Source organism: Ammodytes marinus (genome assembly GCF_949987685.1).
Source record: "Ammodytes marinus genome assembly, chromosome: 11".
In the NCBI taxonomy this organism is placed as follows: domain Eukaryota; kingdom Metazoa; phylum Chordata; class Actinopteri; order Uranoscopiformes; family Ammodytidae; genus Ammodytes; species Ammodytes marinus.
In genome coordinates this window covers 11,867,443-11,891,583 of record NC_137215.1, presented here as the reverse complement: position 1 = coordinate 11,891,583, position 24,141 = coordinate 11,867,443, and the positions used below count along the sequence as shown (strand labels likewise).

The 24,141-nt window shown below is 41.7% G+C and overlaps 1 protein-coding gene across 1 annotated transcript in view; it reads right to left on the bottom strand.

The window, feature by feature from the left end:
• Window positions 1-22,863: 22,863 nt before the first annotated feature.
• Window positions 22,864-24,141, bottom strand: part of camkmt (calmodulin-lysine N-methyltransferase) — a 111,152-nt gene continuing 109,874 nt past the window's right edge. The window contains exon 11 of the mRNA XM_080037053.1: window positions 22,864-23,757. Coding sequence (XP_079893179.1) covers window positions 23,659-23,757 — 99 coding nt within the window. The 3' untranslated portion in view covers window positions 22,864-23,658. The remainder of the gene's footprint in view (window positions 23,758-24,141) is intronic.

Here is a 24,141-nt window from a genome sequence, read left to right as displayed (position 1 = left end):
TTACCTTTGTTTGTTTTGTCGACCTGTAAACAGTGAAGGCTGATCTGGTATCTGTAGCTTGCAGCCTTGCCTGGGCCAGACACAAACACATTGCTTTTAATGAGGCTACAGATTTGCCTGCACAGTCCTCCACTCCAGACCATTAATATTGTATTGTTCATATCATGAACTCCTAGGTTACAGCGAGCATGCATTTTTCATTGCGATAATCCTTAATTATTTTTATGCACCCTTAATCTTTCATATAGTTTCAGTGTTTTGCTTAAATATTTAATGGCATTTCAGGACTCGGCTTTCTCATACGAGGGGAGAGATGGAGAAGAGCTGGAGAGAGAGAGAGAGAGAGAGAGAGAGAGAGAGAGAGAGAGAAAGAGAGAGAGAGAGAGAGAGAGAGAGAGAGAGAGAGAGAGAGAGAGAGAGAGAGAGTTGAGGAAACAGATTTTCACGCCTCTTCCAATATAAGCCTCCTCCTCGGCACTGTCTGGTTGAGTGACTAGGCCTCCAGTGGAGACGCTGTTTTAATTCACATCAACACTGACCTCATTCAAAATAATCCTCTCTCCTTTAATCGCTTTTATTCTCAGGCTGCAACTAATTTCTTTGTATTAAACTGCAGGCGAAAAATAGATGACACATAAAAAGGGAGAGGACTATATAAATAATATGTTCATTTTTATAATTCTTATAAATGATACAAAATAAATAATAACGCAAATACAAGTATAATTTTGTATTAGTAATCAAACGTATTATTATACAATAAATAAATTAAGAAATGACCGCCACGAATAAACAAGCAAGTACTATATTTTTTATTTATATTAATTATGGAATGAGGTAGCAAATTATTTAAAAAAATGCAAGGCACACATATGTCACATATATAAATATATATATATATATATATATATATATATATATATATATATATATATATATAGATAGATAGATAGATAGATAGATATATACACACACAGTATATACAGTATACTGTATATGAAAGAGAAGTAAATGTATTTCAAAATGTAACTTTGTCATCATTTGTTTCAGGTCAAAAGTCAACCTGCGAACCAGATCTTTCTTTACGGCTTCAGGCTGCTGATGCTTTTATCATGCTTAAAACTCCTGCAGCTGAGTGGCAGATGGGCAGAGTTGTTGCTGGTTCAAAGGTCCAGAACTGGATGTGTTTATCTCCACACCTAGCACGGAGGGAGTGGAGTTTAATTCAAGTGTCAGGCTCAGGGAACCATTAATCCAATCTAGTGATATGATAGGAACCAAGATGGGGATAAATCTCCACCAATACCATTATGTGATAATGTTACTGTAATAATACCTAGGTTTTGTGGCCATGTGTGTACGCTTGTGTGTCTGTATGTGTTGTTACATATAGGGGTTTTCTGGAGGTAATCTGGTTATAGATCTAGCGCATGATGATTGTTGATAGGCTATGAGGATGAAGTTTAAATGAATACAGATTATGGGAAAGGGCAGAAACTGTTTCCGTATTAATAAAGATTGCCTTTAAAAGGAGTTTATATATACAATTCAACATGAGAAAAAAACATTATTTACATCCTACTATTCATGATCTCTTAGATTCATTGATCTTACACAATAGAATGTGATGTTATAGCCTCTAAAGTTAATTAATAATGTCAATATATTAGACAAAATGCAGTACAGTTAGCAGGTTGGTTTAGTTTACTTTAATTGCAGATTATTTTGCAATTGTGAACCTGCCACAATAAATTATTTGTTATCAGAAGCAATACAAATACTGGCTTATATTCTATAATTTTCTATAGGCCTATGTCAACAAATGGCATGAAAATACCAAAACCTATGTAACCTGTTAGTGAGTGCCAGAGACCTCTGTTGTGGTCCAATAATGAGTGTGCCACCCTGTTGCATTAGGTGACATGTTCAATGTTCATGCCGCAGGAAAGACTCACTAGTGCACCAAATCTGGTGCTGAAAATAGTCTTGACTTTTCATGCAAACTATTACTTTCCCCGCTCTTTTTAGTTATTCACTAAACCTTTTTTTTGAAACAGTATTTTGTTATTTAAAGTAAATGCGTGTGACACTTCAGTGGGAACAAATGGGTTTGGGGCTGTGCCACAGGCCTGGTAAGTCATTTAGTATTGAAACACAGACTAGTGTATTGTTGATTTTTGACCTCTCATGGAATTTATTGGAAATTTTAACAAATCAATATGAACATAACTTATTTTCATCCTTTCAGCATTTAAATAATAGATAATTTTCTTCAAACATTTTTAATCTGTAAATTTGCCTGAAAAAAGAGGCTTGATGGTGTTTTGTCCTCCCTCTGTCTCCTCCTCCCCCCCGCAGTCCCTTCCTCTCACCACACCTGTCTTATTGTGCTGAGGAGAAGCTCGTATCCCTTCTTCCTTATTCACTTATGCTCTAGTTTCACTGCTCTTACCTCTCATGGTGATCTTTCAGACCACCCAGGTTCTTCTCACTGTATTGGACTCCAAGTGAGATTTGGCTTGAGACTCCCACTACATAATTAAATCCCAGTGTGATCAATTGGTTTTGCCATTCTGGAAGACAAGAGTATATTAGTTATTACGTATAGGTTTAGCATTTTGGAAACAAAACTCATCATTGCAGGTTGTAATGTTGAGTTATAAGGTATGGACACAACTTCTCACCTTCTGTATCATTCCTTAGGCTATTTGTCTATTACATTTTCACAGAGAGTTTCTTCTAGAATACCCCCCTATTACCAGAGTCTATATGGACCTCGTGGAGCTGTTTGACAAGGCTGTAACAGCACCAAGCAGGACAACAAGCATTCATCCAGGGGTATCAGGACACATGATCTCCAACTAGCATCCGCTGCCATGAAGGACTCTTCTCAGGGGGTCCCCACTGTATGTTCCGGGGTAGGGTAAACCCTGGGTTGATTGAGGATGGGCTGCTGCTTGTATAGCATGTCAAGGTGGGGAGTATAAGAGGAAGCCGGGGTCACCGTCTCAGCTAAAGAATGGTAAATAAAATGCACTCAAAGGAAGCAAGAAGGGGAGGAGTAGAAAAGCATAAGAATGAGAGCAAGAAAAGAAGAACGAGTGTCTTCAGTGCTAATTAGCCACCTAGCACAGGCCCCAGTTCCTTGAAGAATACCATGATGTTGAGGACCAAGACACTCACAAACGAACACAAACATACACACACACACACACACACACACTGAAGCACTGGAGTTGTGTTGTGGGGGGTATAGCATCGTCAGAGTGTTAGGTAATTGGAGAGTTGTACCTCTAGAGAAAACTGCTGATTTTATAGGAAGTGCTAACAGGACCTTTGTGTGCCATGTTTCCCTTTTCCAGGGAGCCAGCGGGGCCAGACAGAGAGAGCCATGGGCCTATAGTGGGAACCGACCCAGCCATACCTGAGTAGGGCCAGCCACAGCGGTAATGAACCTCTTCACATGGCCGTTCACCCAAAAGGAAAAGAGGTGGATAAAGAAAAGGAGGACTGAGAAGGAGGAGGGGGTGCAACCTAATTTCACAGCCGGAGAATAGCAGGTGGGACAAAAGGTCTAGCTTGAGGAGCAGAGGTGGGGGGGAGCTTTATTAGTGGTATTCTCCTGCCCCATTTACACCATCTCTCTCCTCGGCAATGGAGCACTTATCACAAGTGTACCCATCCAGCTCGCCAATAGAAACAAGCAAACGCTATCCGTCAATGTTTACCATTAAGGATCTGTCATTTGCAGATCCACCATATGTGGCAGATTAATGGGATGCAGGCCTCTCTCTCTCTCCAGTGTAAACCCAATACACCGTGTGGCCAAACTCAATGTTATTCTGAGAAATTGAGAATGAAAACAAGCCACGGAGAATGGAAAACAAGAGTGAAATGGCTCTGTCAGTTGGAAGGTAACACATGCCCATCTTTTGGTGAGATTTAAGCTGGAGAGTTTTTTCTCACATTTTCTCATCAAGCTGAGAAGGAGGAATTGCTGTTCATGAAACATTTTCACCAAACGGGATTACTGCGAGCTCCGAATTTGTGCTTAAACTACAAACGTAGAAGCAAACTATGAAAATGAAGCAAATAATGTGGATTTCATATGTTTCATTCAAAACGGCCATCATTAAAATTAAAATAAGAGTCATAACATATGGGGAGGCTTGTGTTGATATTCTGCAGTTTCATAATTATCACATCAAGTGTCTCGACATAAGCCTCGTAAGGTTTGTGTTACACTATAGCTTTGGTTGACAAGCCTGTCTCCTAGAAACAATGTTTGCATCCTATTAATTAGTTTTTCCCATTAACATTATGGTAATACACATAATCACTGCTTGGATTTTGTTCAGTTATTTAGAAAATACACTAGGGTGACACCGGAGAGCAGGGTTCTCTGTTTAATACTGACACCATGATATTTCCATAACCTAAGCGCTGTGAGTGCCTGCACTGCACATAACAATATAAAGTTGAATCTAGCTGTACTTGCTATAAGATATAGTGTACTGCAAGAGTTGATATTAGAAGGAAACGCTGCATTGTTGTCAGCAACATTTTACAGATTAAGATTCAGTTTCAACATTTTGTAACAAACAGAAACATTCATTAATGAAGTTTCCTCAATATGTTGATAACATCCTAAAACAAGTGGCATTACATTTCCTTCCAAACATATACTTTGTAGCAAATGTGTAATTTTTAAAACACATTTTAAGGTTGATGGGTTTGGTGGTCGATATAGCCTTATTCTTTAAAGTCTAAAAACTATATAAACCACAGCATTTAAAAAAGCAATGGGTGTCTTCGTTTTGCTGTTACCACACTTGTATTGTCACAGCTAATTCTTTTCATATCTTTTGAATTGTACTTTGAGCAAGCAAATATTTCTGACAAAAAGGCATTCTCCAGCACTCTTCCTGTCTTACTGTCACCATTTGATTTTGATTACGTGTGGTCTGCAACCAAACCCCCTACAGCCCCTGAACACACACACACACACACACACACACACACACACACACACACACACACACACACACACACACACACACACACACACACACACACACACACACACACACACACACACACACACACACACACACACTGTAGTTAAAGCAAGGCAGTCAAGCTGTTGCTGAGACACTGACTTCTTTTCTCCTTAACGCACACTGCACATCTTTGTCACTGCTTTGGTCTGAATAGTGACCCTATGCCAAAGAAGAGGAAGGGGAAGAGACAGGGTGTGAGGGTGACACTCAGGTGGTCCTGACTCCATCTTTCTTTCTTCCACTCTTTCTCCTTCTCTGTTGGACAAACATGTACACACTGTGGTCCGTCTGTCTGTGTGGCTCTCTTCACCGCTCGAGGCCATTTCTGCCCATTCAACAGGATCCTATAAGTAAGTAAGTGAACAAGGGGACGGGACGGAAGGAGGGAAAGGCAGACGTATAATTTGGGTTCTCCTCTTTTTGTTGTGCTCTTCCTCCGAGCAACACAAGAGAACACAAAACAACACAAAAGAGAAAGTTCTGTTCCTTTTCTTGACCCCCTTCCTCTCCCCTGTAAGCCCCCCCCCAAAAAAAAACACAAAGACACACACGCACGCACGCACACACACACACACACACACACACACTAGCACAAATACAGAAGAGGTCCTTTCTTAACTACGACTTCTCTAACCCATGTCACAAAGGCCCCCTGCTCCTTGCCCTGTGCCTGAGAAACCGCAAGGTCTGTAAGAGGCAAAAACCTCCCTTCAAATTAGTCCACATGGGGAGAGATGAGGGTGAAGATGAAGATGGATGGAGACCAAGAGACAATGTATGGGGTGACAGAGAAAGGAAAAAATAGAGAGAAGTGGGCCAGAAGGGCTGCACAAGTGGGATATAGAGGGATAGGATAGGCCAACCCAGCCCCAGAATATATCACTCATTCTCATTTATCCCAGAGAGGGAGAGAGAGAGTGTGGGGGAGAGAGACATACTGGAGGGAAAGAAGGAGGGCAAGGAGGAGTAATAAGTGGGAGAGGCCAGACTTTCCTAGAAGTTATCCCTCATTTCCGCTGTGCTTTTGTGCCTCAGTGGCCTCCATTGGAGGGGCGCCCCGATGGCCATTGTCGTTGGTGGAGAGGAGAGGAGAGGAGAGGAGAGGAGAGGAGAGGAGAGGAGAGGAGAGGAATTCAAAGGTCAGGAGAGCCAACAAACCTAGACCTGAAACTACACGACGTATGACAGAAACCCACATTTTAAAATGAAGCAAATCACTGCCAACGTTTACACCTAAAAATTGGAGAGGACCGAGAAAAGACACTGGTATAAATAAAAATAAATAAAACTGATACATGTGTATGTTATTCAACTGCCTTTCTCAATCTATTATCTGACTTTTTATTTAAACCTTTTCAATTGTTTAGAAATGATGTGTTTGTATAACAATAGTGTATCATTGTATTGTGGGGAATGCGGACCACCTCATCCAATCCAACACGTTCATATAACATATAGCGTTTTCTGTGTCAGTAGTTGTTTTTCTTTTCTCTGGAGCTCCCAATTAAACTCATTTCAGCAGATTGTGTTGTGTTGGCCTGGCAGGCTATCAACCTCACAAATTCAGCCCATTATCTTTGTCACTATCTCTCTCTATCACACCACTGTAACCAATATCATGACGTAGACAATGAAGGCCATCAAATGATTTCAAAAGATGCCACTAACCAGAGCACGAACAACCTTTCGTCGTTTGACGCAATTAAATCAGTGTACTACCTAGGCTAATAGCTGGAGACACCATTTTATATTTCATTCCCTTCACAGTCCAGAACCATTCAGGCACTTCCAACAACTCCGTTTATGAGAAAAGTGCATTGTGCTTGAGAGCAGGAGGAGGGTATGTGCATCTTATTGTTGTATATGTCAAGTGCAAGTAGGGTGCAGAGGGAATGGCGATATATACTGAAATGTCATAGCAATCAACTGGCCATCAAAGTGGTAATTTGACTAGTGATTTTGCTGCCATATAATCGGATACGTATTGTCATGGGATGGGAATGTGTGACGTGATAGAGATACTCCGTAAATGCAGGCTCAGTGAGAAAGAGCTGCAGAGAAAAACTGGGAGGCAGACATAGATCTGCTGCAGATAGTATAGAGCAATGACCAGCCGAACACATGCAGGCTGCATTATTTACAGTCGACTAAATAGTAAAGACAGATCCACAAACAGACAGAAAGACACAGACTATGCCTTAAAGAGTCTCTTAAAGGCTGAGAGCAAGACAGACAAAAGGCCAGCAGACCTCTGTACAGTGCAGGCAGGCAGACAGGTTCATGTCACAGAGAGAGAGCTGATGGATAGGTTTGAGTGACAGGCAGACAGACAGGTCTGTGGCAGCCCAGTCAGTCCCATTATGGCGCAGGGGTGTTCCCTCTACAGTGGAAGCTGTCACTCCTCTATCGCTCAAATGACAAGCCACTCTAGCCGGGGACGCGCCGCAAAACAGGCTGAGAAAGCATGTCATCTTTTTCTTTTCTTCCCCCTCTCGGCGATGTCTCGCTCGATAAAGGAGCAGCCTTCGGGAACAATAGGAACGACGGACTAGAAAAGGACAGAGAAAAGACAGAGAGATTGGGGGAGAGGGCGAGAGGGAGAAAGAGCGAGAAGGGGCGTTTTGACATCTGAATTACATTTATATCGCCTCAGACACCAGAGAAGAATGGAGGAGAGAAAGAAAGAAGGAAGGAGGGAGGGAGGCGGGACGGCAAACCATCACTTAGATGTTTATTTTAACTTCACTGTATTTGGCTGGCATCTAAAAAACTCAAACCTCTGTGCCTGCCTGTGACATGTGCTCTTTGAGTGTGGCAGCAGGGAAGGAGCTAGTAACCGAAAAGTGATAGTTGGGGTTATTTTACAAGTGCAACAAATGTAGGGGAATTTGGTTTGGAAGCATGTTTTTTACAAGAATCTGGAACTTCAAGAGTTTCACACTGGGCCGTCTATGAATGCCACACATAAAGGCCTCACAAAAAGAAACGCTGTAATCTGACAAATATGACAGTAGACTATAGACATCTGCTCAAAGACGACCAAGGGTGAGATAACATGGACACCACCTGTCCATGTGCAGAAAGATTAGTCCCTTTAGCTTTGCCCCCCAACAGGCCAGTTTTTGAACCACAAAAATATTCTCCTTCATTCATATCAAGTGCTACATGAAAGCCAATTGTGGTTCATGTGGTGCAGGAGAACAACAAAAGCCAAGGGGGTAAAGAATGAGCCTCCATCTATTCACTACTTCTGAAGACAGTTTCACCCCCCCCCCCCTCCATTCTGTCTTATTATCCCATTGCAAGCTCTCCTCTCATACTTTTAATTTGTCACACATACATTATCTACACTTGTGTGTGCTGCTGAGAGTGGGCCCGTGTGCATATGTAAATGTGCGCGCACGTGTGTGTGCGTGTGTGACACCCAGCCCTCTATGACCTCATTAGAATCGCTCAGGTCCTGCTGTGCACCAATCCACACACACTCACAGTGCTTTGATTTCCCAAAGTCTAAAGATGTCAATTACCTGCCTCCCCTATAGTCAGAGCAGGGGAATTCATGAACACGGGCAACACACGCGCGCTCCCTGAGCACGCACGCAACGCACACACGCATCAACTATCCATCAACGTCCTCCTCCCACTCCCCTCCATCTCTCTCTCGTCACTCCCCCTCAGCCATTCCACTATTTGAGAGTAATTTCATGTGCCAGCGTGGTGCATAATACACTTTTAATGGACAACTAATTCTCTGCCATTACTTCGTCAACATGATTACGGGATCTGCCGCTCGCAATCCTGAGGAGTTGGGCCCAGGCTTTTTAAATATACACAAGACGTTAATGTCTCTCTATTCAGCTTTACATCAGGGGATGTCAGCCATTTACATAATGCTGCCATTGAGGTCTGTGACAGCCTCTCTCCCTCTTTCTCTCTCTCCAACTCCCTCCCTCGCTCGCTCGCTCTCTATCTTGCCCCGGCTCTATTTTTCGACATGATTTCTTTCCACAAAGGGCCTCAGAGCACTGCCTTTTCCCTTCTGCCTCTGCCTCTGTCTCACTCTCTCTCTCTCTCTCTCTCTCTCTCACTCCTCTATTCTATGAATGCTTGCTCTTTCCACCAGTGCCACGGAAAAGAGGATAGAGAGATGGAACGAGAGAGAGACGGATGGAGAGAAAAAGGGAGAGAGGGGAGTAGGCGTAGGGGAATAGGCAAGCTTGGTTTTTCTAAAGGGGTGTGAATGGGGAAAGTTGCCTTTCCATCACCTGTACAAAGACAGGATATCGGAGAATAAAAAGGGATGAGTGAATAATTTGACCACTTAAACGGCTAGTTCATTAGGCCTGTCAGGATAGCACTTCTCTGCCTGTCGGGAGGGATGGCAGATATGCAAATCTGTTCCCCGTGGAACTCTCTGTTCTGCTCTTACTGTCTGTTTTTTTTAGCAAGAAAAACCCAGCCTAGACTGCAAAACACAGGCTTTGCATTAGAAGAAGTAAATGAGATTATTGGACCTATGCAGTGAAAATGTTTAATTTGACTTAGATTTGATATGATAGGACAGTCGAAGGAGTATCAACCCTGTGTAACAAAACATCAGATTTGTCATTCCTGTAAATGAAAGCAGAGTGCCGCGATGTGTTTGCTGGAATCGTCGCAATGAGTTAATCCTTTTGTATTGAACAAGGCAGATTGCTTGAGAAGATTATCACTGAGAGCAATGTACGCAAAGCTCCTTTACAAAATAAAATTCTAGTAATCAATACACCAATGCTTAAGTGCAGTTTCTGTCACTTCAGTAAGTCAGCATTTACATGGTTCAGAAAACGGTATGGGGTTCTAATAATACAATTCATGTGCATACACAAACACATTGCCCTGGTGACATAGGAAACATTCTCTCTGCTGGCAGGAAGTTCAGTGAGTGTCTGAAGTCCAACATTGAACATAATAAAAGCCCCCATCCGGTTTGGGAAACCTATTTTGCCTCGGTACACAGCCTTGCGTGCAGTGTTTGTACAGTGGGGTCTGTGGATAAATCAAAGCCACCAAAGGTTGTTATTGTCTCCACAGGGACATTTCCTATTGAGCTCTGTTTGATGTATGAGAGCAGGCCACAATTGGCCACAAGGGCCAAATACAGGAAGTTGTCTTTCATGTTGTCAAACGCCATTTTGACAGGTCAAGGCCGGTTTAAGAGTCTCTCAGGAGCAATGGGAATTAACAGAAATATATTGCTGTCCAGAGCAAGTTTGAATAAAACCGAGGGTAGCGAAGTGTTGGAATAAAGGGGTTGAAACAGTTTTCTTCATTAATATTTTTAAAAAGAATATTTCTCTTTTTTTCATTCTTGACAGCAATACAGTATTGAATGAACACATGGTTACGATTTTGCTTAATGTTATATGTAATAAAAACTTTTTTATTTTCATTTTTTTTAAGCAAACTTCCAGCTACATGTCATTGACTGAAGTATCACGTAACTTGTTTTCTTGGGTATACAATGCATACTTGACATGAACCATCCAGCTCTTTGACCAGAAGTGATAAAACCATATAAGAATGTTAGAGCTAGCACTGCCTGGGCAGTAATTGCCTCTAATGGAAAGACATATAATAGCAAGAGAGTAGGAAGGCCAGCTTAAGAGTGAGGGTACTTTTCTTCAGAAAATGGATGAAAAAGCCGAAGCGAACGACTGCGTCCGTGTGTGTGTGTGTGTGTGTGTGTGTGTGTGTGCGTGCGTGCGTGCGTGCGTGTGTGTGTGTGTGTGCGCGCGGTGATCTGTCATTTGCCACTACTGCCCCCATTAAATGCACTTCTGTACTCACCATGGCTGCATGCAGGTGGATACATGCACAGTTTCTCTCACACACCGATTAGCTTCCTTTATAAGACAAAAAAAAGTAGACATGAATGCAATAGAGAAGTAAGAGTCTTTGGCATGCCAGTTGCTCATCGAGGCTGTTAGTTTTATTATATTACTATTGCAACATGTGTTACTATGTGCAAATAATGTTGGCATGTTGCATCTTATATGTCCATATTAGCACTAAACATATATTAAGATGTAATGACCCCTAATGTAAAAGTAAAGCTTTAACATAAGAGCATCGGTAAAAACAGCACATTTCAGTAGCACCCATTTGAAATGCTAATTGGTGCAATGATGAGATATAAACATTCCCTCTCTAAAAATCAATTTTATAATGCGGCTGCTCATATAATATTGTTTTGACTTCAAATGCTTGGCCTTGGCATCTCCAGGCTCAGAGACAGTGACAGGTAAAAACACATGCTATATATGATAACAGACATTTCAATGAATAGCTGAACAGTGCCATTAGAGAGGTGAGGGGGTGTGGAGCTATGCAGATCACAGAGCAATAGAAAGATGATATTGCTATTACCAGGTGTTGACACATGAGATTGCATTTACATTTTCATCCAATGGAAACCTAAACGCAGACTGTTGTTTGTGAGAGTTAGCCACAAGTCGGGAATACTAAAACAGTAATCAATACGTGGAATAACTTTTGGAGATAGCATGGTAAAACATAGACCCCATCCCTCCCCATCTATCACCGACCCATCTCATCAGCCTTTGTCTCTCTTTCCTCGCCTCCCAAGATCCTCTCATCCTTCACTTCCACCCGTTTTCTATCCGACTCAGTCTCACTCTCTGGCGCTTGAATACGTTGTCGGCGAGAGACTTCTCTGTTTGTGTTTCGTGTTGTCAATGGCAATGGCGTTATCAATTAGTGCAGCAGTGGGAGCCCAATTAACAGCATCAAACAGCTAATTAATAGAGCTGTGTGAGTTAGTAGAGCACAACAGCACGCTGCATGACTAGCATAGTCGCATTATAGCATGAGCTCGTTGCATGGGGAGAGAGTATACTGTAGCACTGTAGCATGTTGTCATGTGTACGCACGCGCACGTACATAAGATATAGAAACCTACCAATTACAATGAGCGATGGATTGGAGACATCAGTGAGTCAAAAGGCTGAACATTTTTCTTCATGTTGTTGTTGTAAACAGCATGTTGTGTCAAATGTCATTAGACACATACAGATGAAGGTTTACAGCTGTTTGGTTCAATCATACACCGAAATAAGTTTCTTAGGCTACTGTATAATTTTGTCTGAAATTTTCTCAACATACTATAAAATATTGATGAATGTTGATATAATCAGAAAATAACTCCTTGTAGGCTACAGTCAGTGGTGGCCGGCCGTCACCACAGAAGCGTTGTTTGTTATGTTTCTGTTGTTATTTCAGTAAAAAGAGAAAGAGGTGCAGTAAAAACCTAAACTCCTACATGATGAGAATGGGCTTCTATGTAACAAACGATTAAAAATTATCAAAGCTCAATTAATTAATCAATCAATCGTTTAACAGAAAATGAATCTGCAACTATTTTGATAATTGATTAAGTGTCTATAAACTTGTCTCTGTTTTCTATCTGTTGTTTATCAGGTTTTACATCTTTCAAACATCACAAGCAATATTAAAAGTCATCTTTGGAATTGGGAGGTTATGATGGCCAATTGTCACTAAATTTGACATTTGATTGGCCAAACAATTCATTGAATAATAATAATTAAAAAAAAACATTGCATTAATCTCAAAAATAAAAATTAAATAGTTGCACTCCTAAACATAATAAGAAATAAGGAACAGCAAGGAGAGGCAAATCCCTCAGTTTTTCACATCCAAAAGCATGCATGAGAGGTGGATATGTATTTTATCAATAAATCAATAGCTCGTACTTATGCCTAGCTGATAAGTGTGCCTTTTTTCTCTAATTACATTACTCTTGTTTCCTGTCAAGTCTCGTTGGCACGGTGAAGCTATGAAGGATTCAGGCCATCAGCTGCAACAAGTAAAGTGCTCAGCGTTTGCCTCTACAGCTGGGCACTTGTTTCAATCAGCTGGCACCAAATGGCAGACACTGCACTTCAGATAAATGTCACACTATTCCTGCATGGCTGAGTTCCAGGTGAGATTGGGGTTAGCATTCGGTGAAGAGGTGCACAGGCAATGACAGATATGATACATACAATACATAAGTAAATACTATGAGAAACATAGTGTATTCAGTATTGCAGGGCAACAATAAACTAGTTCTTCTGAATCATGCCAATATTTCAGGGGAGGGGGGGGGGGGGGGGGTTCCAATATGTTCAGCACATACTTAGCTTAATCCATTGGAGCCAATAGCAAAGAGGGAACTCAAGGCTAGTAGACTCTCGACAGATGACAGTCTGCCAGGTACACAGGCTAGACTCAAGCTCTGGGAGAGGATTAACCCAGGCCATAACACTGAAGCTCAGAGTCTCAACTCTTTGGCTGGACAAGTGGCTGCACTTATGGCGAGTCAGGGGCAAACACACAAGCGCACACATACGCTCACATATTTACAGGCATAGACAAACAGGAATTCATCAGAAAACTAGGACATAGGCCACCTCCCCTACTGTCATTACTTAAAGCTAAACATCCAGTATTTAAAAATGCTCTCAGTCTCTCTCCCTTACACACACTCACTCACTCACTCACTCACTCACTCACTCACTCACGGTTGTGGTCATGGCTTAGGGAACACTTCAGCTCTATTCAATCAAACCGAGTACTTGGACTGAATCAGCTAAAGGTTAATTGCGCATACGTCCTTGTGCACATATGGAAGGGAAATGTGTGTATGTGCAATTGTGTGTGTGTGTGTGTGTGTGTGTGTGTGTGTGTGTGTGTGTGTGTGTGTGTGTGTGTGTGTGTGTGTGTGTGTGTGTGTGTGGGTGTATGCATGAGTGTATCTGTTGAAACCTTTACCCAGCAGCCATATTGAAGCAAAATACCTTTTTGTCACAGAAGGATTAGTGTGGACATAATCTATGTACATTTCCCCCTAAGGAGGCAGACAAGTGGCTACTGGAGTATTTACCTCCCCCAAACAGAAGAGCTAGAAAATTGTTGGGAACAGGTGCATGCCATCCTCTAAGCTGACATGGAATAATACTGAAACTAGTTGTATTCTTTTTTCAAACCTCCAAAAGGTTTGCAAGATGGATGGGAGTGAATAAAAAATATTTTTCTTCTCGATCTTCCCTTTTTCTGACATCTTTCTTTTTTCACTTGCCATCTTGGACAGTTTCACCTATACAAACCTCATAAAATTGTTCTAATGAAAGAATTTAAAAGGAGTTTTTTTTACAGCTCATGATTCCTATCTTAAAAGGATCAAATTATTTAGATAAAGGAAAGTGGACATCACTTGGTGTTAAGGGAATAAAAACCAAAACATCTGGGACACCACTGGTCTATGCAAAGGTATCTTCTAGATACTGCCTGTCCATCTTTTTTTTCACTGGTAAATGAGGTGATACAAAAACCTGAGCCTTTTCAAAAGTATGCCTGTCAGACTAACAACACCAAAAATAAAACACTTTGGAAATATCTAACTGATTTCATCACTGGAGGGGGTAAAAAGTGAAGCAGTGGGAATTCAATGTTACAGCCCGGATATGCACTCATATAACAACGGTTGTATCTGCATGTGGTGGTTGAATTGGACCTTCGTTTCAATGCTGCTTTTTTGCCGTTGCTGGTCGGGGGGAGGGGGGTAAAGAGTCAGTGAGAGAGTGTGGGGCTGCGGCCTCGTTGACCTTCAAAGCAGAGACGAGGACCCTCTCCATCCCGCCAGCACCACTTGTGGCAGGAAGAGAGGCTTGTTGACTGGCCCCTAATGGCCCCCTGGCCCAACGGGAACATGGGTCGGCAGGTTAGAGCTGTTGCCCTGGCGACCAGCAGGTACATAAGGCCACAGAGAAGAGAGAGAGGGGGCAGGAGAGAGGAGGAGAAAAAGGATGGATGGACACACAAGAGGCTAATATGTCATAAATTAATGTTTGGCCATAGAATTACATAGGTCTATTGATTATGGGATGCTCGGACACTTTGTTAAGCCATCACTGTCATGGGTCAAACTCAATAAATGATCAGGTCTTAAGAGAGGGGCTCATCTGATGACCCTGTAGCCACTCATTTCATTTGCAAACCAGTTTGGTTTCAAATTAGCGGCTATTGGTAAGAACAGTGGAAGCATTTTTAAATAAATATTGTTTGGAAAACTGAGCGGGTTATAGTATTGGTATCTATAAGATTAGAGGGGCTAGATAAATAGGGATGAGGGTTGGACTTCTTAATGGGTCATGGCAACAACATGATACTGCCTGCAAAGCCAGAGTGGTTTATTCTAAGCAAATACAATGCATAAGGCTGGCTGAGTCAAGCTGCAGAGAAAACGCATTTTGTTTGGGTGAGAGTTTAAACGTAAATCTGGGGAATAGATTGCTTTTGGCTGTCATGGGGCCCACATTTTTTTTCCTTCTTTTTTTTTGTAAATGCTTTTAATATATCACTGAAAACATATGTTAAATATAAACTGGGTGCCTGCTTGGTTGCTGAATTTTGTAATTGGTTGTTTCACTCTTGAGACGGACTAGAGTGACAAACAGACTGATTGATGGCCTCAATGGTTAACCGACTGACAAAGTCACAGGCAGACAATAGCAAGGAAAGGAGCCGCTTGTATGCAAAGAGGCAGGTGTTAATTCAGCGCGGCTCCTACAGTGGCTTAATGTCGGCCCTCTGCCATTAAAAAGCAGGGTAAACAATGCCACAAGAGACTGTCAACATTTACGGGAAGGACTCTCCACTAACACAAACCACTTGTGTGGCTCTATATGTCTCGCAGTCTGTTTCCTCCTTTCTCTCTCTTTGTGTCTCTTGTTTCCAGCCGGCCTGACCTAATCAGCGATACGTCGAGTGCTTTCGTCAACAGCACAGCCCCCTTAATTAGCAGCCCATAGCTGTAAGCTCATGTGTAGGCATCACTGTACTGTGTGAATGTGTGTGTGTGTGTGTGTGTGTGTGTGTGTGTGTGTGTGTGTGTGTGAAAGTGTGTGTAACATTTTTTTTTAAATATATTAAGAGCCTCCAGAATGAGCTCACTCCAGTCAGTCAGCTAATAAGTCAGTGAGTGAACTTAGCCTCCTGCACATCCAGATGGACGGCTTTAATGGGTTTTAGAGATGGAGGGGCTGAACAGGTAAATGGGGATAACTATAAGCAGCCTATAGAGCCAGGCAAGCCTCTGAAAGGTCAGATGGGAGTCAACACATAATTGATTTTGAGTGATCACGTAGTTCAACGTGTCGACAAGCGACAAAAGCAAAAAGAAAAAATTAAAAGACACGCCATAATACACATGAATAAAACCACACGTTTCCCACTCTGTATAAACAGTATCCCATTCCAGCCAGCTGCAGTTGACTACATTAATACCACAGAATTTTACCTCCACATCATATCTCCAAATTCCTTCTCCTCAGACTGTAATGGAAAACCTATTTTCGTCAAGGCCAGCATCAGCTGTGTGCGTACTAGAAGCAAATGTGGATGTGTGTGAGTGTGTTTGTGTGTGTGTGTGTGTGTGTGTGTGTGGGGGCGGGGGGGTGGGGATGGGGGGGGGGTGGAGGTGGAGGGTAGCTCCCACTCTGCAGCGTCAACCTATACTCGATGGCTTTATAAATAAAAAAAAAAAAAATGCTCTCAGGGACTCTTGCTGCATTCCACTTCATGAGCACAAACAAACGGACCAAAAAGCCATTCTGGAGGGAGAAGTGGTAGGGGGTGCCATGGGGAGGGGTGGTGGGGTTGGGGGGGGGGGGGGGTAAAGAGGAGGGGGAGGGGCAGGAAGGCAAGCAGACCAAGCTGAAACACCAAAGTGACTCCACTACCGATAATGAGCGGATCATTTAAAAAGCCCTCCTCAAATTGCCTTGAGGAGGACAAGGGAGAGGAAAGGCTTGAAAGGTTTTGAGAGATTTTTGGGTGGTGGATGAAGAGAGAGGGGGCAGGGGGGTACAACATAGAGGTGGGTGACAGTGGGCTGTGTTAACATGTTGGGCTGTCGGATATGTAGAGATACTGTATGCTCCCACATGCAGCAGTATCCACACATGAAAAGCTCATTTTAGTTCATGGTTGTAGTTGCAGGTGTGCAAGGTCAAACAGTCAGAGATGTAGTTGACCACCTGAGCCCACCTGACACTCACCATCTGTCACCATCAGTGTGCGTGCAGGCCTGAATATATGCTACTATCTGCACAAGCAATATTGACCTTGAATACCTTTTTATTCCATCAAAATAGTAAAAAAGGTTTGGGGCATAAAGGATTTGGCAATGCCAACCGTTGCCTCAGCCCCAAAGACCAATTTCCGCCAATTTCGGTGCTTAAAAAACAAAAATTATGGCATGAAAATAGTTAGTGTTATAAAGTGAAAGCAAAAAAAGTGAAATACAAAGACTGAACAATATGTATAGATACATTCAATACAGATTAAAATACATTTCTCTTTTCTTCTTTGACCTTGTGCTTAAAAAAAACAAAAAAACATGTCCAAAGTTTTGGAGAGCTGCAGCAATTGTGGGCCCAAAAACATGCCAGTCAAAGTAAGGGCACACACTGTATTGATACAGTATGTAGTACAGTATGTGTTGGTGTGCCATGCCGCAGCGCAAACCGGCCCAAGGCCCTGGGGATGCCAGCTAGCTGACGACAGAGTATCAACAAAGGCAGCACAACACAACACAGCTGAAGTGCAGCTGAGCCTGAGGTGAGTGCTGTGAGGAAGGCTGTCTGCATGTTGCTCTACTGGCATTTATCGTGTGTTCATTCTGAATGCTGTTTGTGGGTTAGTTAGGCTGTGTCATGAGGTGGGGTTCCTTGATCTGTTAGTGTAGAGGTGTGATAGGTTGGTGATATGTGTATATGTGTGTGTGTGTGTGTTTGTGTGTGTGTGTGTGTGTGTGTGTGTGAGACGTGTGGTTTTACTCTTTTTGCACCCTAAACATTTTCATATATGCAGTCAATATGTTTGTATTAACAGTGGATCAAATTAATTTGTTTTATCAAAAAGGGTGACGAACCCCCAAGGAATCATGAGCGGCTCTGCAGTTCCCTTTAGCTCTATTGAGTTTTTAAGCCCATTGTTTTAGTTTTAAGGCCCAAAACTTTAATGTTTTAGATTCACTGAGGCAGCTGTTTTAAGTCACAAAGCTTGGATAACCGCACTGTGCGCTAGGCTTCCTACCCAACACCAAACGGAAGACACAACTCATCTGTGAACTTGTACCCCTTTCACACCAAAAAGAACCAAGAGCCAGTTCCGGGCTGGTGCTAGGGCCAGTTCAAAACTGGTAATATAATATAATAATAGCGGCGGCGATCCAGTCGCAGCCTAGCCTAGCTTTCCCATTGTACAACTTCCCCTGGGCAGAAATAGACTCATAAACTCTGCAAAATGAAGCGTGGGGGTTTGGATTGAGCAGCGGACCTTATGACCAGCTAGATTATACACCGTTCCTTTTATTTGGTGATTTTTACGGGACATCAGGCCGCCGTGGTTAATGTTAAACACACATCCTTCAACAGCTAACATGGTCGCGTGTTTAGAACATAGGCTATGGAACGTCAAACGCCCCCCTGTTCCGCAACAACAAGCTGGCCGCATTTATACAGAGAGGCGGAACTGATTGTGTCGGCAATCTTACTACCCCCCTAGGTAGTACAATTCCCGGAACAATCTCTCGCACCTTTCTTCCCCCGTTTCTCAACGGTCGCATTTATACAGCAGGGCGGAGGGCCGAAATTCTCAAATACTTAATCAAATGTTGAAATTCCTTCCGTTTTTTAAACAATCCTGTCGTCCTTCATAATTTACCCGTCACCTCCTTCCAGTCCTTTGCTGGCTTTTCCCTTACTCCCTCATGTCCCCTTCTTCTTCCTCCTGCCTGTGCCTTTCCTTCCCTCTCCATCTTGACACAGTGCACTGAGCCTAATCGTGGATAATTGGGTGGGAGGGGCAGTGGGCCGGCCCTGGCTTTGTGTGCAAAGGGCAAGTGGTCAAGTTAATGGGGCCCTTGTGTCGAGCCGGGAGCACTCTGTCTCTCTCTTTCTCTCTGTTCGATCACTCACTCTGCCAGTCAATCTCGGTCTCTCAGTCGGCATTCTCTTTCCTTTCACCACTGAAGCTTTAGCCCGCTGTTTCGATCTAGTTTCAACTCATGTCCAGCTGTCTCACTTCCCCTTCTCCTTCCGGGCCATTCAGTGTGTCTTGTCCCATTACTCCTCTCTCCTCCTTCTCTGCAGTATTGTCATTTTTTTAGCTTTCCTTTCTCTCTCTCTCTGTCTGCAGCGTTTCTATCTGTTCTCTCTGTATCTCCAACAAAGTGTTGGGGAGGAGAGAACAGACCTCTTTAAATATCAAAAGACAGATCAGGAGGCCTTGATGGCCCACCCTTTTTTCCAGCCTTCCTCCCTCCCTCCTTCTGACTGATAAACAGAAGAGTGAAGCCTACAGGATTAGCTGCTGCACTGCCTTTCCTCCCTTTATCCCACTCTCTTTTCTTCCCATGGAGGGGTAGGCTGTTGACTGGGCTTGATATGTGTGTGTGTGTGTGTGTGTGTGTGTGTGTGTGTGTGTGTGTGTGTGTGTGTGTGTGTGTGTGTGTGTGTGTGTGTGTGTGTGTTACCTTGTCTGGCACCAGCTTAGCCTGCAGGAGGCCATTGTGTTTGAAACACAGGCCACAGCCGATCTGGGCCTAAAGGAAACTTTATTACATCTGTGAACATTTATGTCAGTTTTTCTAATAATGGAACACACATATTATTCACAAGCACCTTTGTCAACCAGCTCCCCATGATAAGCATTCATAGGTGGAAAATGTATTCATAACAAAATCAATACACATTTGTGAGCATAAATTGCGTCTGTTTTTTTTGTCTGTTTTTTCCATTTTCTTTTTAAATTCTGAAATTTAACAGTGAATGATTTTAAAATGTTGAACATTGTTTATTTTCTACAGTAGCTACAGCTGATGTGTTAAACCCTTCTTAATTGATTTTGAAAGGGGCCTTTGAACAGAAAAAAATCCCAGAATCTTACATTTCTTGATTCAAATGTATTTATTAATTCAACAAAATATCAGCCACCCTTATACTGCAAAGTACAACATTCAACCCATAGATTACAGTGAAGCCCAAGGGATTTGATACATTAACCCTTCAACCACACTAAAGTGGAGGCACATATAGTTGTGAGTCTTGTGTCAAACCCCAAAACAGTATAAAATGCTTTACCCCAGGTCACATGTTAATTGTATATTCTTTTAATCTATTTCTTCGGAATATGTTTGATTTGCCTGCTCAGTAAAATGATAAAGAAGCAGCTTTAACTTGGAAACTGAAGAATGGGTAAAACTTTACAATAAGGGTACATTCATTAACTGTTAGTTAATGCTTAGTAAATGCATACTTAACATAAACTCATCATTAACTAATAATAAATGCCAAGGAAATGCTAAATAAGCATTTATTAAGCATTAACTAACTATCATGCTTAGTTTATTCTTAACTAAGCATTAGTTAACCAAGCAGAGTTAATGCCTAATCAAACATTAACGAACTGTTAATAACTTAGCATTAACTAAGCATTGATTAACAGTTAATTAATGTACCCTTATTGTATAGTGTTACCAAATGATGTAGTTAAAAGCAAAACGATGCGTAAACTGCATTGGTGTGCAAATGGCCAGCAAATGACCAACCATTGTAAGAATTCTGTTTGAGAAATCAAAGTAATGACCAAGCTTGAGAAATCCCACAGCACAGTGACATAAATCTGTATGATGATTGCCCAAGGTAATTCTCAGCTGCAACACAGATCTTCTTCTGTGGTCTTTAATGCCAGCTGTCTCTAGATATTACACTGATTGTCAGAGGTTTATTGACTGTATGTTTATGTCACAGTGAGGAGTGGTAAGCGTCCTAGCATAAAGCACTTATTATTTCACAAACTCACATCACAGTAAGTGGTGGTGATGTCACACCAGACAGTGATGAAGTCACTCTAAACAGTCAGTGTGTATTTCTGTACTAGCCCACAGATATCAAAGCTATACAGAAAACTGCATTACAGATTTAAAAAAAACTGAAACGCACTTCTAAACCGATATAATGGGAAAGTTTTTGCAATGCAGTTTAAGTCCTCAAAGCTTTGAGACCACTGATAAAACTGTCTTCATTTATTTTTCTGAGTAGTTACACACACAGGGAATACCTCTAAAAGACATGAGGGATGTAAACAGCAGCCACATGGAGATACTGCATAGCTTCTTGGCTGTTGTACACAGCAATGGATCACAGTGAAATATGGAAACACCTTACTAGTGATAGGTACAACTTTCAGTTTCGAGTGGCCCAATGAAACCTTGGAATTTCTTTAACACCGCAAGAAAAAGGGAAAAGCTGAATATAGAGCAAAATACCTGAGTGACACAGTAATATCATGCAGAGGGGGAAATTACGACAGCAAATGGAGGAGCAATTGTGTGAAAGTTTTTGCTTTTGAGGCTACTAAGCTATTTTTTGACCTTCATGAACTCAAGAATTTGAAAACACATTCTCACACCCCCGATGTCCACTGGATATGCCCCGTCATAAATACATACAATTTAAGAATATTGTAATAACATATACAATATGGCTATTTTTTTAGTCTCTCGTTTACAGTATAAGGCAAAAGGAAACTATCATTGCTCCTGCTTCACATACTGAATTGGATAGGGGACATAAATGTAAAAACTGAAAATATGATTCCATTGTATATAATTAAAGACTAAATCAACAAAAGAATGCAACATTAAATGTGCATTTTCTGTCAATGTCAAAAGTGGCACTTCAGGGACACAAGGAGCTCCAGAACCGGCCCACGTGAACTTTTAATGAGTTGCTGCGACAGCGGCACACCAGCTATAATAGCAGCAGATTGTCTTTACCCAGTGGACATTGGAGGTAAAAAACCATTATAAGGTATGTCAAAAAAGCAAAAGCAAAGAGAAACAATGCAAAGAAAACCTGCTTTGTACACCATATGATTTCTTTCTTTTTTTTAAATCTATTCCACAGTATTGGGGTCATTTATCAACAAATGTAATGGTGTCATTACAACTTATGTTCATGTATTCTCTCTCTGTGTCTCTCTTTGGAAACAAACACTTCCTAAAGGTGGGTTCAGACAGAGTATTTAGCAGTGTTTAGCAGCTGCCACAAGATCTGATTGTCGCCAGTAAAAAGTCTCACTTTAAAACGTTCTGAAGCAGTTAATGTTTGGGAGTGAATAACCAACAGCCCCACTTTGATTATGTTTTGATATCCATTGCTGTCACTACACAACCTGGAGGAGTAATGACAAACGACACAGTGGCACTGAGGCTGTTTTTTTCACATTTGTCGTTGGATTTTGATTAAAGGCTGTTTAACTTTTTTTTTAAATGACCAGTAAAGCAACAGGTAGGGGGTGAGGGTGGAATTGTGCAGTAAGAATAAGAGTGCCTGTTGTGAAGTTCAAACACAGACTACAACAACAATGGAGCTGTGTATAAAAATTAAACTACAATGCGGAGGACTTCTTGTATCCATGGCAATATTGCTGTGAACTATTCAAGATGTAGCTCCTGGGCAGTAACACTTGCTCCTAAGTCTGCACGTGCCTTAATGTGTTAATGCACTATTGTAAGCAATGCACAAAAGAAGTTCTTAATGCTGACCCCTGACTGGGATGAATGACTTGTGCTAGAATAAATGAAAGCGGGGAGGAATGGAGCAGAGGGAAATAAAGGAAAGACAAAGGAAAGTGGTGATGCCACCCCCACCACCCCCCCCTCCCCCCAGGCTGTGATACAGGTGATGAATTAGAGCTGGCCTCGGTGCTGGGGCCAGCAACGGTTAATACTGATTGGTTAGAGGGGGTAAGCTGACTGAACAGATTACACATACAGTAGGAATGACTAATGGACTAAACAACTAGTTAACCGACTGGTCTGTGTAATAAATGACTGGCTAACTAACTGCCATGTTATATGACTAAAAAACTGTAGCTGACAGTTTGGCAATGGGGTTTAATAAAAAATAAAAAATTAAATTAAAAATGGTTGATTAAAGCAATGGTTAATTGTTTTGTCAACTACCAGAATACCCAACTGATTAAATCACTGACCGACCGAGTAACTATTTTGGAGACTGACAGTAGTTCAGTCGTACTAGATCAAACTATAATAGTGTCTCACGAGTTGAAAATACTGTACATGTGATTGAATATCTACCTCCTCACCTTCTTTCACCACGGCCATAGTAAAAGTATGCCCACTGCTTTGGAAATACTTTTTTTTCCTTTGCTTACCAACACTTCATCTACAAACAAAGCCATGCACAATCTGATAATACATCCAAATCATTTGTAAAATATGACCCAAAACTTGATTAGCTCTCCCCCTCAAGCCAATTTTGACTAAACACCTCACACTCACACACACAATCAAGACGTATACTGTATTCTACTAATACTGCTCTTTGAGTGCAATTCTTCCCCTTCACTTTAGATTATCTGTTGTTTGTCATTGTTGACTGTAGAAACATTCCATCTCAAATACCCAGAACCCCCTGTGTGGAGCTGAGGGCTCACTTGTTTTGGTTTACTGAGCGTGGCTGGCAGGCTGAGGTCCTTTGGTCAAGGTGAGGAGGAGAGGGTAGTGTATGTTCTCGTCGTATGCTTCTTTTCCCTCGCTCAGCATCTGAAAGGAGCACACAACATGACAAGCTTTAACTACACAGTCCTGCACAACCATATTTCACTTTGGTAGAAAAATACTCTCTCATTTTTAGAATATTTTTAATAGTTGGGAGTCCCCTTTGCCTATAGGGATTAAAACACTGCCTAGGTAATCACAAAATTGCTGAGCCCTTTTTGCCATCACCTCAACCCCCTTAGCTCCCGTCGCTTCTCAACGGTCCACTATTAAAATCAACAATTATTATTTTATTTTATTATTATATCTATACTATATTGTACTTTCAGCCACATAATTTCCATTGCAGCCATTCTACATCGCTGTCTAAATCTTTAAACTTAGAATAAACATTCAAAAACTGGAGAAAAAAACAACTTATGACATAAA